This window comes from Salmo trutta, chromosome 22 (assembly GCF_901001165.1).
Source record: "Salmo trutta chromosome 22, fSalTru1.1, whole genome shotgun sequence".
In the NCBI taxonomy this organism is placed as follows: Eukaryota; Metazoa; Chordata; class Actinopteri; order Salmoniformes; family Salmonidae; genus Salmo; species Salmo trutta.
The window spans coordinates 18,512,268-18,527,585 of NC_042978.1; the positions used below are offsets into that span (position 1 = coordinate 18,512,268).

General features: G+C 46.1%; 2 protein-coding genes across 7 annotated transcripts in view; one reads left to right on the forward strand and one right to left on the reverse strand.

Moving 5' to 3' along the window:
- LOC115158278 (transducin-like enhancer protein 1) overlaps positions 1–10,814 on the forward strand; it is a 41,781-nt gene extending 30,967 nt beyond the window's left edge. For all 5 annotated transcript variants that reach the window (XM_029707036.1, XM_029707035.1, XM_029707039.1 and 2 more), the window contains 10 exons: positions 49–213; positions 714–843; positions 2,480–2,670; positions 4,368–4,447; positions 4,654–4,903; positions 5,296–5,543; positions 6,767–6,914; positions 8,382–8,532; positions 8,739–8,815; positions 9,033–10,814. In XM_029707036.1, coding sequence (XP_029562896.1) covers positions 49–213; positions 714–843; positions 2,480–2,670; positions 4,368–4,447; positions 4,654–4,903; positions 5,296–5,543; positions 6,767–6,914; positions 8,382–8,532; positions 8,739–8,815; positions 9,033–9,140 — 1,548 coding nt within the window. In that variant the 3' untranslated portion in view covers positions 9,141–10,814. The remainder of the gene's footprint in view (positions 1–48; positions 214–713; positions 844–2,479; positions 2,671–4,367; positions 4,448–4,653; positions 4,904–5,295; positions 5,544–6,766; positions 6,915–8,381; positions 8,533–8,738; positions 8,816–9,032) is intronic.
- Positions 10,815–10,900: 86 nt separating this feature from the next.
- LOC115158279 (transducin-like enhancer protein 4) overlaps positions 10,901–15,318 on the reverse strand; it is a 76,488-nt gene continuing 72,070 nt past the window's right edge. For both annotated transcript variants that reach the window (XM_029707042.1, XM_029707041.1), the window contains exon 20: positions 10,901–12,695. In XM_029707042.1, the coding sequence (XP_029562902.1) occupies positions 12,588–12,695 (108 nt within the window). In that variant the 3' untranslated portion in view covers positions 10,901–12,587. The remainder of the gene's footprint in view (positions 12,696–15,318) is intronic.

Consider the following 15,318-nt stretch of genomic DNA (forward strand, 5'->3'; position numbering starts at 1 on the left):
ACGTCTGGTGGACTAACGTCCCCCCACCCCGTCTCTGTGACCCCGCAGGACCCCTCATCCCCCCGCAGTGTGCACTCCTACTCGTCCAGAGAAAACGGCCTGGACAAACTGCCCCCCTCCCGTAAAGACGCCCTTCCCCAGGCCAGCCCCGCCTCCCTGGCCTCCTCCAGCAGCCAAGCCTCCCCCTCCCGCAGCAAGGACCGGGAGCCGCCGGTATGCTCAGGATCAGTCCATTACATGCCGTTGTCACAAACACACACACACACACAGCTTCATACAGTTATGCTTAGAGTCAGATGAGTGATTGTATGTATGGTGAGACATGCGCAGCCTACACACTTAGTTTCAGTGATGATCTCCTTTGGCATGATCTTTCTTCAGCATATATATATTATTCTAGATACAAAGAGCAGCAGCCATCTGTTAAATATGACTTGCATTCCAAAGGATTTCTTCATGTTGGATGTCCTTTGTGTAATTCTACAGTATTAGCACCCAGTGTCTCTGATAGCTGTGATGGAAGGACATCTTACATTCACATCACACTCTCTCCTTCTCTCACTCCCCCTCACATTCTCATTGACATTCTCATTTACACTGTCGTTTTCTCTCACTGCTTCTTTCGATCTCTCTCCCCCTCTCTCTCCCCCATCTTTCTCTCGCCCCATATATCTCTCTCTTCACCCCTCTCCCTCCCTCTCTTTCTCTAACAGAGGGAGAAGTCCAGTACCCCAGGTATGAAGCCAGGCACCCCCCACAGTTCCCAGGACTCCTCCACCCCCGGCCCCAGTGCACCCCCACAGTTCCGCCCCCTCCCTGGAAAACCTGGCGTTGACCCTCTGGGTAAGACCAACCCACAAGACCATCATGATCATGGATTACATTTACATTGCAGTTTTCACTAGGTTTTTAAAGGGTCTTCAATAACAGCCATGATCATTTACCAGACCATTTTATCTGAAGCTGCCTAGAGTTTCCATCTATATTCAGTATCTGTGGTCCATGGCATAAATCAAAATGGTAAACCACGCTCCAAACAGCTGAGCTATCCAAACTGCCCTTGATGTGGGTTAACTGATGCGTCTGCCTACTGCCTGTGGGGTTGAGAGCTATGCGGGAACCTTTAAACGGTGAGATTAAGAGAGGTGAAGGACTGTGACTGAACTCTTTCATTATTACACTGCTTCAGTCTATTGGAATGCATCACTCTTCTCCCAGAATCTCTCTATGTAGTCTAGTGGCTCCACACTGCAGTGTGGCAAACTAGCCAGCAGAGTGCAGTAGGGGTCTGGTGATCTCTTCTGTGGCATTGAGCTGTGTGTTTGATCCTACTTGATGTGGAACCCTGCATAGAGGATCAGAGCTGCCACAGGAACTCCTCTGTGCTAACTGTTAAACCTCAACTCTGATGCCCTCTGGTGGCATTTTTCTAAACAACACATAATATTGTATACTACCCTCAAAGTAGATTTTGGTTTCAATTGAACCCTACGAAGACATTCTAAGTACTGTGAGAAAGGTAAGAACTGTGGGATACTGATAAAGGTGTCAGAGACAATGTGACTACAACAGAGCCCGACATACAGCAGGCCCCAAAAAACACACATAAACACAACATGTCTGTAATAAAGCCATTTTGTGGTGAAAACTCATTCTGATTGGCTGGGCCTGTCTCCCCAGTGGGTGGGCCTATGCCCTCCAAAGGTCCACACATGGCTGCACCCCTGCCCAGTCATGTGAAATCCATAGATTAGTGCCTAATTTATTTATTTCAATGTCCTTATATGAACTGTAACGCAGTAAAATCTTCAACATTTTTGCATTTATATTTTTGTTCAGTATTATTTTAAGGTCATTGCAGAGCAAGGCCCTAAAAATTGTAAAATACTCCAGCCACCCAATCCATACTGTTCTCTCTGCTACCGCACGGCAAGCGGTACCGATGCACCAAGTCTGGAACCAACAGGACCCTGAACAGCTTCTATCCCCAAGCCTTAAGACTGCTAAATAGTCCGGGTAGCTATTTAGTTAGCTATCTGCGTTGACCCCCTTTCTCACTAACTCTTAACTAATCTCATACGCTACTGCTTATTACCTATCCTGTTGCCTAGTCACTCTACCCCTACCTATATGTACATATCTACCTCAATTACCTCGTACCCCTGCAGATCCACTCGGTACCAGTATCTTGTGTATATAGCTAAGTTATAATTCATTACTCGTTGTGTATTTATTCCTTGTTATTATTTTTCTATTGTTACATTTTTCTCTCTGCGTTGTTGGGTAGTAAGCATTTCACAGTTGGTCTACACCTGTTGTTGACGAAGCATGTGACAAATCATTTGATTTTGATAAACATCAGCTACTGGTTGGATTCTAGCCTTCTAAGGTTATGAACGCTGTTTTATCATTTGCTGCTTTATTGATTCTCATCTTCCGTCTTCTCCTCCTCTCTCCCCCTTTCTCTTCTCCCCATTAGCTCTAGGTCTGAGGAACCCTCTGGCAGTGCAGGGGGCGTACCCCCCCGGGGCATTTGGCCTGCCCCCTCCAGGGGTGAATGGGGAACTGGCGGGTGCAGCAGCAGCCTACGGGGCTGGGCTCCACCTGGTCTCCCCCCAGATGAATGGCTCTGCAGCAGCAGCAGCAGCTGGATACGGACGATCACCAGTGGTGAGAGAGTGATGAAGTGGAGGGAAAGAAAGCGAGAGGGAAGGGATATATATACTGCTCAAAAAAATAAAGGGAACACTTAAGCAACACAATGTAACTCCAAGTCAATCACACTTCTGTGAAATCAAACTGTCCACTTAGGAAGCAACACTGATTGACAATAAATTTCACATGCTGTTGTGCAAATGGAATAGACAACAGGTGGAAATTATAGGCAATTAGCAAGACACCCCCAATAAAGGAGTGGTTCTGCAGGTGGTGACCACAGACCACTTTTCAGTTCCTATGCTTCCTGGCTGATGTTTTGGTCACTTTTGAATGCTGGCGGTGCTTTCACTCTAGTGGTAGCATGAGACGGAGTCTACAACCCACACAAGTGGCTCAGGTAGTGCAGCTCATCCAGGATGGCACATCAATGCGAGCTGTGGCAAGAAGGTTTGCTGTGTCTGTCAGCGTAGTGTCCAGAGCATGGAGGCGCTACCAGGAGACAGGCCAGTACATCGGGAGACGTGGAGGAGGCCGTAGGAGGGCAACAACCCAGCAGCAGGACCGCTACCTCCGCCTTTGTGCAAGGAAGAGCACTGCCAGAGCCCTGCAAAATGACCTCCAGCAGGCCACAAATGTACATGTGTCTGCTCAAACGGTCAGAAACAGACTCCATGAGGGTGGTATGAGGGCCCGACGTCCACAGGTGGGGGTTGTGCTTACAGCCCAACACCGTGCAGGACGTTTGGCATTTGCCAGAGAACACCAAGATTGGCAAATTCGCCACTGGCGACCTGTGCTCTTCACAGATGAAAGCAGGTTCACACTGAGCACGTGACAGACGTGACAGAGTCTGGAGACGCCGTGGACTACGTTCTGCTGCCTGCAACATCCTCCAGCATGACCGGTTTGGCGGTGGGTCAGTCATGGTGTGGGGTGGCATTTCTTTGGGGGGCCGCACAGCCCTCCATGTGCTCGCCAGAGGTAGCCTGACTGCCATTAGGCACCGAGATGAGATCCTCAGACCCCTTGTGAGACCATATGCTGGTGCGGTTGTCCCTGGGTTCCTCCTAATGCAAGACAATGCTAGACCTCATGTGGCTGGAGTGTGTCAGCAGTTCCTGCAAGAGGAAGGCATTGATGCTATGGACTGGCCCGCCCGTTCCCCAGACCTGAATCCAATTGAGCACATCTGGGACATCATGTCTCGCTCCATCCACCAACGCCACGTTGCACCACAGACTGTCCAGGAGTTGGCGGATGCTTTAGTCCAGGTCTGGGAGGAGATCCCTCAGGAGACCATCCGCCACCTCATTAGGAGCATGCCCAGGCGTTGTAGGGAGGTCATACAGGCACGTGGAGGCCACACACACTACTGAGCCTCATTTTGATTCAACTATGTAAAGAAAAAAAGTATTTAATAAGATTATTTCTTTCATTCAGATCTAGGATGTGTTGTTTAAGTGTTCCCTTTATTTTTTTGAGCAGTGTGTGTGTATATATATATATATATATATACTGATTACATTTATTGTTCATCCAATTGCATGACTTCATACACCAATTATATCTCCTTATGGAATGTTATAATTCACTGTGGGAAAACATTCTAAATCTACTATGTGATTTTGAGAAGACTTTCTGGGAGTTTGACTTGTGACTGCTCTGTCAGATGCCTGAGCTAACATATGTTCTTTGTCCCTGTCCCCCAGGTGGGTTATGAGTCACCTCACCCCCACATGAGGGTCCCAGGGTTACCCGCCAGCCTGCAGTCTGCTGCCTCAGGAAAGCCGTGAGTACTGTTCTCTCTGCCTCTGCTACCACAACCTCCTATACGGTTACCACGCCCTCTTATTCTCTGACCACAGCACAATTACACTGTTATAAAACAGTCTTCATATTCCTCTGATGTTATTGTAGGGTTTTATTGTTGGAGGTTAACCTCAAGCTTCAGCCTTGTAAAGTAACAGCTATACTTTTCCTCCTGCCTCTCTCCAGTGCCTACTCTTTCCACGTCAGTGCGGATGGACAGATGCAGCCGGTTCCTTTCCCTCCGGATGCCCTGCTGGGCCCGGGCATCCCACGGCATGCCCGTCAGATCCACACTCTGAACCACGGAGAGGTGGTGTGTGCCGTCACCATCAGCACCTCCACACGCCACGTCTACACCGGCGGCAAGGGCTGTGTCAAGGTGTGGGACATCAGCCAGCCTGGCAGCAAGAGTGCCATGGCCCAGCTCGACTGTCTGGTGAGTGGACGGACACACACACACACACACACACACACATTGACGGTGGTCATAGATGGATAGCTACAGATGCACTGACAAAGATCAACGAAGGGGGTGGGAAGAGCGAGAGGATGGACGCACTCAAACCCTGGTCACATAGGCAGAAGTTAAAACTATACAGAGACAGGCAGTTGTTTTAATGCTCTCCAGTGTCCATAAAAAAATGGTTTTCTTGAAGGGCAATGTTCCTGGGTTGTAATTTCTTCCCCTGGTGGTACTGCTGAGGCTGCATTACTGATGTTACACTCCTGAGAGGACTCATTTTTGCTGCTGTGGATTTTATGTTGCCCATTTCACAGTCACGTTTCACACCTTAATTACTGGAGTTCTTTTCTCTGTTACCCAATCAGAATAGGGATAACTACATCCGTTCCTGCAAGCTCCTCCCTGATGGGCGGACCCTCATTGTTGGAGGAGAGGCCAGCACGTTGTCAATCTGGGACTTGGCCACACCTACTCCCCGCATCAAGGCGGAGTTGACGTCTTCTGCCCCGGCCTGCTACGCTCTGGCCATCTCCCCCGACAACAAGGTCTGCTTCTCCTGCTGCAGTGACGGCAACATCGTAGTCTGGGACCTGCACAACCAGACCCTGGTCAGGTAAGAGGATGAGGAGGTGGTTAGGAGGGGTATAGGGGGGAAACATAATGGTTTGGGACCTGTACAACCAGACCCTGGTCAGGTAAGAGGCGGAGGAGGTGGTTAGGAGGGGTATAGGGGGGAAACATAAGGGTTTGGGACCTGTACAACCAGACCCTGGTCAGGTAAGAGGAGGAGACTGGGAGGGTAGGGCAGGAGAGAGGGAGGAGAGCTCAGGATTGAAGGCTGTAGACCAGGGGTCTGAAACAGGTTGATATTGAGCTACCAGTAGCTCGCAGCCCACCTATGAGTTGCTCACCAAACAATTCTGAAAGCACATGCAATTCACGTGTTCCACTGCAAACTGTTATTAACAAATCTCACAAGTATCAGACACCGCAAGCTCCCAGCTACTATCTAATCAACATTGATATTATCCCACCCCTCGTTAGCCACTATTGGCTTAAAAAGCCAAACCTTACACAATATCTGCCAATTAATTTCCAGCAATATTGCCCGTCTGTGTTGCTTGTAGCTAGTTGATGTGATAACTGTCTTGTTGGTTGACAGAAATACTTTCCCTAAAACCGTCTCAATTAAATGTTAACTGCAAAGTAGTAAGTATATCATGAGTAAGTATGGTATATAATTTGTACCCATTATTTTTTAATTGCAAACTTTGCAATGAAATGAGCAGTGGAAGTACAGAACCATCGCTAGACTGGCACATTAGACGGCACATTCCTCACTCGCTAGATGCGCAATTAAAGGGCCAGATGCACAATTAAAGGGGAATTAAACGCAACAATCTAAATGTGTTCATGTTCAGAAAATCCAATTTCATTGTTTCTCTATGAACAATTGTAATTTTGAGTGTAAACAAGGAAAAATAAAACTGAGAAAACATAATAGGGGAAAAAATAAAACATCATTTGGGGAAATAATAATTGTGTTGTTAATTAATCCCCTCTGAAATCGAATTGGCATAATACAAAAATCAGTCAGTTTAACCATTATTTTACCTGGTATATTGGCAGAAAACAGTACCTTTTCTTGTACGCTAAGGACCTGGGGAAAAGTTGCAAGGGAGAGAAGAGAAGAATATGCCAATGAAAGCTAGAAAAAACGAGTAGCTCGCAACTTTTCTTTTTTTTAAGTATCTCGTGCTAGAAAAGGTTGTGAGACCCCTGCTATAGACTATGGATTACATCTAAATGGTGGGTGTTGATCTTTCTGCTCCCCAGGCAGTTCCAGGGCCACACTGACGGGGCCAGCTGTATTGACATCTCCAACGATGGGACCAAACTGTGGACGGGGGGGCTGGACAACACAGTACGCTGCTGGGACCTGAGAGAGGGACGGCAGCTGCAGCAGCACGACTTCACCTCACAGGTACTGACATCAAAGGATACCTTGTGAGACTAGCTGAGATTAAATCAGGGCCCATGTCCACAATGTTTCTCAGAGTATAACGTTTGTGCTGCGAGAACAGAGCCATTTTATTCCTATCTTTTATTTTTACACACAAGAGTATGCATGAAGCCTAGTGGTAAGAGCATTAGGCCAGTAACTGAAAGGTTGCCAGTTCGAATCCCTAAGTCAACAAGGTGAAAAATCTGTTGTTCTGCCCTTGAGCAAGGCAGTTAACCCCCTACAAAAACAGAAACAACTGCAGCCTGACCTACCAATGTGGCAGCCCCCGCACATTTCTGATTCAGAGGGATTGGCTCAAGTGTCTGTTGGAACTTATGTACAATTGACAATAAAAATACAAGTAATGTAATAAAAGTCCCACCTATTCTACAAATATTTAGGGGACCTCATGACCAGTTAAGACTTACCAGCAGGTGTCTTGATAATAGATAAAGGCAGTGAGTCAGTGGTTCCTGCACCAGTTGCAATTGCTTTGGAATTGTTGAAAGAATGTTTTTTTTTATATCTATATGATCAATCCATAAATCTAGGCCTACTGTTGCATGCAGGTCTATCTATCTCTTGCGCTTTTGACAATGATTTCAGATGAGGCCTATTTCACATATGCCTAAATACTTAAATACTTAAGTCTTTCTTTCATGATGTTACATACATCACGGTATTTCAAGTTATCCCTTTGGAAAGCAATTTCACGCTGTTAATTTTTGTAGCCATCTAGGGCTAATGTTAACTTAGATTGTTTTCGATGAAATTATAGACCTTTTAAACGTATGCAACATTATAGGCAAGTGACTTGATGCCAACTGTGCTACACCGATTTAATAGCTGTTAATAGGAGCGACGAGTTTGTTGATATAACGGTAATATTATCAATATTACACTTTTAACAGCCATCAGAATTGGTTAAACAAAGGTTATGCACGACAATATATTAAGCAAGAATTAAGAGTAGGCAAAGTGATCGTGTCTGGTAAAAATTCTATCTAACGTTTGACCATTGCAACAGTCACATTCACGTGGTTGTCTGAAACTTGCTGTGGGGTTCACAGCTGACCATGATGCCTCATCGCGATTGGTTATTCCCCATTTGCAACAATGTCATTGAGCGTCATCACTATCTTTTCTTTACGGTACCTCAAACTGTTGTGATTACCAGCTGAGACATTTTTACGTTTAGATTTCACTCGTGGCTCTTGGAGTTTGTCTGAGCCGTGTCTTAACATCATCCTAAAACCTACTCTGAGCTGGGAGTGTTTATAGTCTTAAAACAGGATTCCTAGGACTTTCTCTGAGACGCTTTGTGGATACGGCCCAGTACTGTATTTCACTGGCCTGTCACTCCTCTCTGTATCACTTCACACATGATGATGATCTTTGTCAGATATGTAATCAGCTTTCTCTCTTTGTTCTGTTCCCTCCCTCCAGATCTTCTCTCTGGGCTACTGTCCTACAGGAGAGTGGCTGGCAGTGGGTATGGAGAGCAGTAATGTAGAAGTGCTGCACGTCTCCAAACCAGACAAGTACCAGCTGCACCTCCACGAGAGCTGTGTGCTCTCACTCAAGTTCGCCTACTGTGGTATGTGCCACACTCCTAATTGTTCCATTCAAATGTTTTCTTGCGTAATCTTAAGGACAAAACTATCCTGAAATGACTCTGAGGCTCACACGGCACCAGTCCCTTTCTTTCTCCCTGTATGCGACCGACTAGCAATCCCTCTGTCATGCTACATCTTCTCTGCCCAGAGTTTTCATCTCCCTTTGTGTGTCTCTTTGGTTCTGCAGGTAAATGGTTTGTGAGCACAGGCAAAGATAACCTCCTGAATGCATGGCGGACACCCTATGGATCAAGCATATTCCAGGTAGGTCTGGGATTTGATATACTCTTAGCATTTCTCTAGAGAGAGTGTATTTCAAGTGCATTTGTTGTTATTTAAGCCATTTATGCTATTTGTATTTAGCTCAGTATTTACTGTATCCGGATTATATAAACCACTTTGTTTTGAAAGTGTAATGTAAGTGCAATACAGTATCTCTGTCAGTGGGTGTAACTGGACTCCTTTCTTTTTGTTTCTCAAGTCAAAGGAGTCGTCTTCGGTGCTCAGCTGTGACATCTCCCCAGATGACCAGTTCATTGTGACGGGCTCAGGTGACAAGAAGGCCACTGTGTACGAAGTTATCTACTGAGGAAGGAGCGCTCTGATTGGATAAAGTGGGGGCGAGGCTCCCCTGGTGCACCAAGGACTGTAAAGAGAGTGGCGGGTGTCGTGGAGACCAGAGACACACGTTGTACTTTGTTGTTTTGTTTACGTTTGTAAAGGATTCAGATGAGGGCGAAGTCAGATCTCTGGAACTTTGACCTTTTTTAAAAAAAAATGCTCTGAGAAAAAGCTGGTAGTCTAGCGACACAATGCGGGATTCTTCCAAAGACCTGTTTTTTTCCCTCTCGTTTTGTTACCTTTTTTCCTGTTTTTAACAAAATGAAACCTCTGTAGTAAACAAAACATTTGCAAAAAGAAAAACTTTTTTTTTTTGCCTTTTGAATTCTTGACGAGCAGTAGGACCGTGTGTGTGTGTGTGTGTGTGTGCGTGCGCGCCGAGGGAGATAAGAGGGTTGTAAGGGCTGTGTGGAGGGGGGTTAGATTCAGCAGCAATATGGTTGTATTATTATACATGGTGAAAGGACATGCCACTATCCAGGATATGAAACTAAAATGTCCGTGTTCAAGGTATTCTGCGATTTCAGGGAAATGGCTACTTACTCCAAGTCGACAACGACATTAGTGTTTTCTATTGTATTTGTAGGGTACATAGACAGGTATTTTCACTACTACATCGTGACCTTTGAACTCGGTGTATATATATATATAAACTGTAAATAAAGCTCTAAAGGCAAAAAAAAGGACGTAGGTCGGATTTGCTTAGAGCCGGGGAGAAAAAGAAATTGTTACTATTGAAAAACGAATTGTATGATTTAATTTGTATGATGATATTTCCTTTCTAGTTTTGAGTATCTAATTTGAATTGCATATTCCCAAGAGAAGCAGGGCTGTGACTAACCACATAGGACTGATGGGTCTGGGAAGGTGGGTAAGATCTCTGTAGCCACACAGCTCAGTGGGAGTTTTGATATGGTTCTGTCTGCTGGTTTTTAATGTCATTGTCTCCCAGTGTCCCAAACTGGAAATGGAGCCGAGTAGGACTTGCCTCGAACTTCAGTGTCCTTTCAACCCCCCCCTCCCCTACACACACCCTGTGTACTCTCTCTATAGTGTAGCTCTGCTCAGAACAGCCTCAGCCATGAGTAGGGCTCATATCCAAAGGTGGACATGGTCCAGGAGTGGGCAGTTCTGCCTGTGTACAGATGGATGATAACGCAATGTGTTCAAAGCTACTGTGTGACCCCTGTAAATCTGAATGGTCTGATGAGTGTACATGTTGAGAGATGTCATGGAGGTCCTCCAGGGCCATGTCTTATAACGAACTCTCATTAGGAGTGGGATGAAGTTGCCTGGGCCTAGACAATGATCTATGGGCAACGTCTACCTGGAGGAGTAGGTGGTGATGGGATAATTGAGGTGGATGTTACCACATTCTCTCTCTAGAAGGGGAAGATGGGGAGCCAGTGCATGGCCAAGGGAAGGACCTGTGGGGCAGGTGAAAGACCTCCGGGAGTGCTGTGGGTGGGATGGTCTGGGGGAGTGGGCGAGTTCATTTTGCATGGCCCGGTGCCCTGGGTGTGCAGAGTTCCATTGGTCCTTAAGTGAACTCTCCACCCACCTGAGGTTCCGGGCCATGCAAAATGAACTAGCCCATTGATGTGGGCGATGTAATGAGACTAATAAACTATTTTGTATGGTTCATGGTGTTTTCCTAGTTCATACTGCACTGCATGTCTTCAACATTTAAAACTGCATTCAAGAAGAAACACTCATGGACACAGGCACTTAAAAGATTAACACAACTTTTTTAATTTTTTCTCATTTCTTTTACGACATTGAAAATGCGTCAGGAAGGAAAACACAGAGCATTTAAAAGTTCCTTCGCTTTAAAAAGAGAACAGCTTTAAAACTTAAAAGTAATTCACTGTAGGAACAGGGAAAGCACAGGCAGCGGATATGGTTTTACTGACAGTGAGCGGAGAGGGAGCCTGTCTATGGCTGACAGGCAGTGAGAGGGTGGGGGAGGGAGGGAGGAAGAGGGAGGCAGGCATCTTATACTGTACACTTCCCACTGTCTCCACCTTTCCCCAAATATGGCCACAAAACGACCCAACACCTGCTGCTCTATACTGACAGACTTAACAAACACTGAAATTGCATTACACACTGACTGAAAACATACTAAAGTACAGTTATCACTTCTGCTTGAAACAGGAACAAAAACAGGAATCAGAAGAATCCTTCCCCAAAATGGAGGGCCAGTTTCAGGGCCCTTGTGTTGTTGTGAAAGGGTAGTGGAGTCCACTGCCTATCACCATCACCGAGGAGAAGGACATCAGATAAAAAAAGAGTAAATAAAAAGACAAATATATTTTCCACTTGGTCATGGAGTGTGTGTATCCCTCTTGCTCTCAAAGGCCAGAGTACAGGCGTAGGCAACCATAGCCTCTTAAAACAAAGCAACCACTACTGCAACAAAACAAAAAATTAGCATGAGCGTGACTTTTTTTTTGACACATTAAGATCGTCACGTTCTATCAAAGCAGGGTTTTGCAATATACATAATATAATTTCCTTATTTGCCACATATTGGAGCATGTCGTATAATACAGGGAAGTTAAATGAGCATTAAGCAGTGAGCAGTCTCGGGAGAACAATCTATTGGTAAGTATTAAGATGAACAGTGCAGTGTTGCTCTCGTCTGTTCAGTGTTTGTGGCACAGGGGCCCGCTGAGACTCAGATTGACTCTGCTCATTAAGCGCTGCTTTTGTGAGACAAAAATAAAATAGATATTAGGGGAGTGAGACGGGAAGCGCTACTATGAATACTTAATTGGGTGCGAGGCTGTGTGAGTGTGTGAGTGTGTCTATCTCTGTGTTTTGGGTGTATCTCTGGGGCAGAGCTCCAGCACGGCCCAGTCCAAGCTGGCTCAGGGTGCTAGCTTGCCGCTCCTGACACCCCTGGCTGGGGAGCTGTGGCGCGGCATTGGCCTCATTAAGGGTTCCACTGTCTGACTAATGAATCGATTGTCTGGTATCTGCTCCTCGCTGCAGCTCCCAGAGTGGCACGCTCCTCTGGGGTTTCCCTTCCGCTGAGCTCTTAATCAGGAAACGGCACTAATTACCCTCCTCCTCTCCCCCTTCCTTCCTTCTCTCGTTATCTGTAGCCCTCTCACACTCCCTCTACCTTGCTCTTTATCTCTCCGCCTCTCCTTCTCTTGCTCTCTCTTTCTATCCTGCCTCATCCTCAGGCTTAAATGGGTGCAGGGATGAGCAGCTAGCTGAGATTGGGAGGGGGGCTGTTGTAGTAGGGTCCTTTGGGAGCTGGAGCCAGAAAGCATTGCTTCTGTACAAAAGAGCCATGGTTGCCCCCACCTGCCCTGCTGTAGACCTTGAGTAGGTCCCCCCTACACCCCATCCAGCCAAGCCTCCCACCCCTCTGAAAATCCCTCACCCCCCTTATTTCCTGTTCTCAGTAGACCACCTCATACACGGTGGCCTTCTTGTCTCCAGAACCGGTCACTATGTACTTATCATCTGGTGACACGTCACAACTCAGGACCGACGACGACTCCTTGGACTGAGAGAGGGAGAGACAGAGGAAAAAGGTGTTAAAAATCAGTGACTCATCCATGAACACTGTTAAAATTAGAGGTGGACATGCCAGAGCCTGGTTAGTAGGTGTAATAACACTCTAGTTACACACCTTCACTTAGCTACGTGAAACTGAGTTTAAACAGAGACTGAGACTAAGGAGTCACAGACAGTATGAGACAGAAGGAGAGGTTCAGTGAGAGACAGACGTGTTTACTAAGGAACACACATCGGTTTGGGAAGAAACACACTTCCACCAATGTTTCCGTAGCGGTAGTTGAGTGACAGTGATGAGAAGAGATCTCCCTGAGGGTCCCACATGGCACCACATATCCCTGCTCTACTCAGGAAACTCTTTCACTACTCACATCTCATGTCTTCATGTTCGTCCACTATAGAGATGTCTCCTCATAGCTCAAAATGACCTAATAACACTAGTGTGTATTACCACCTAGATTTATTTAGTATTTTTTTATTTAATATTTAAAACATACAATATACTTGCAGTGAAGCCGCTCAACAACTACATCACACTAGTCATCTAACAGACTCCCATCCAGAGCGACACACAGAAGCAACCAGGGAAAAAAGACAAAGGAAAACAGAAAACAACAATGCGAAAAACAAAAGACATCAAGGACAACAAAAATCATAACAGCAAGGCCAACTGAATATGTTTGAGTGCATCTATGGCACTATTTACGTGTGTGTGTGTGTGTATGTGCACATGGGTGCATTTGAATGAGAGTGTGTGTATATGCATATGTACAAACACCTGCACGGCATCAGCCTCTGGCAAACAGGCATTAGCTGTAACAACACTTCCCCTCGGTGTCATTCAAACTTACTTTTTATGTTTTATTTTGACTTTATTTTTTAAAAACGTTTATCTCCGATCGTCATTCTATCCCCTGCCCAGCAACTCCACTCCCACCTGTCTCCAATTCCACATCGCAACCCTCAGCTTCCCTCAGCCCATTCCATCTATCTCTGCTGGCCATCCTCTTTGGAAATATCTTTCAGCTATGCTGTGATGTTTAACATAGATTGAAAATGTATTTAATCGAATGGAATCCACAGATTGCTAGTGGAAGATAAATACACTGCTCAAAAAAATAAAGGGAACACTTAAACAACACAATGTAACTCCAAGTCAATCACACTTCTGTGAAATCAAACTGTCCACTTACGAAGCAACACTGATTGACAATAAATTTCACATGCTGTTGTGCAAATGGAATAGACAACAGGTGGCAAGACACCCCCAATAAAGGAGTGGTTCTGCAGGTGGGGACCACAGACCACTTCTCAGTTCCTATGCCTCCTGGCTGATGTTTTGGTCACTTTTGAATGCTGGCGGTGCTTTCACTCTAGTGGTAGCATGAGACGGAGTCTACAACCCACACAAGTGGCTCAGGTAGTGCAGCTCATCCAGGATGGCACATCAATGCGAGCTGTGGCAAGAAGGTTTGCTGTGTCTGTCAGCGTAGTGTCCAGAGCATGGAGGCGCTACCAGGAGACAGGCCAGTACATCGGGAGACGTGGAGGAGGCCGTAGGAGGGCAACAACCCAGCAGCAGGACCACTACCTCCGCCTTTGTGCAAGGAGGAGCAGGAGGAGCACTGCCAGAGCCCTGCAAAATGACCTCCAGCAGGCCACAAATGTACATGTGTCTGCTCAAACGGTCAGAAACAGACTCCATGAGGGTGGTATGAGGGCCCGACGTCCACAGGTGGGGGTTGTGCTTACAGCCCAACACCGTGCAGGACGTTTGGCATTTGCCAGAGATCACCAAGAGTGGCAAATTCGCCACTGGCGCCCTGTGCTCTTCACAGATGAAAGCAGGTTCACACTGAGCACATGTGACAGACGTGACAGAGTCTGGAGACGCAGTGGAGAACGTTCTGCTGCCTGCAACATCCTCCAGCATGACCGGTTTGGCGGTGGGTCAGTCAGGGTGTGGGGTGGCATTTCTTTGGGGGGCCGCTCGCCAGAGGTAGCCTGACTGCCATCAGGTACCGAGATGAGATCCTCAGACCCCTTGTGAGACCATATGCTGGTGCGGTTGGACCTGGGTTCCTCCTAATGCAAGACAATGCTAGAGCTCATGTGGCTGGAGTGTGTCAGCAGTTCCTGCAAGAGGAAGGCATTGATGCTATGGACTGGCCCGCAAGGGTGTGTTATTTTAGTGTTCCCTTTATTTTTTTGAGCAGTGTACTTTTACTAAGAGTATTAGTATATTAGTAATTGTCTCTCCAGATCTCCCAACAGTACTATTTTAGATCAATGTTATGCATTTTCAGCCATTCCTGAACCTGAGACCAGAAACAGGCTACCTGAGGCCATACCAAAATAAATGGTCTATTGATTCTGTATCCTCGCAACAAAATCTGCAGAGCTGTGATGCTTGTATGCCCCAAATATTCAACATTTTGTTGGAGGCAAGAATTATATATAATAAGTTTAGATGAAAAACACAAATTCTTGAATCTTGCATAATTTTATATATCAACTCATACACCCTGTACCATGGAATCGGTACATCAAAAATCTCATCCCAACTATTTTGCAATCTGTATGGCACAGCTGTCAACATCCTGGTCCTCAAA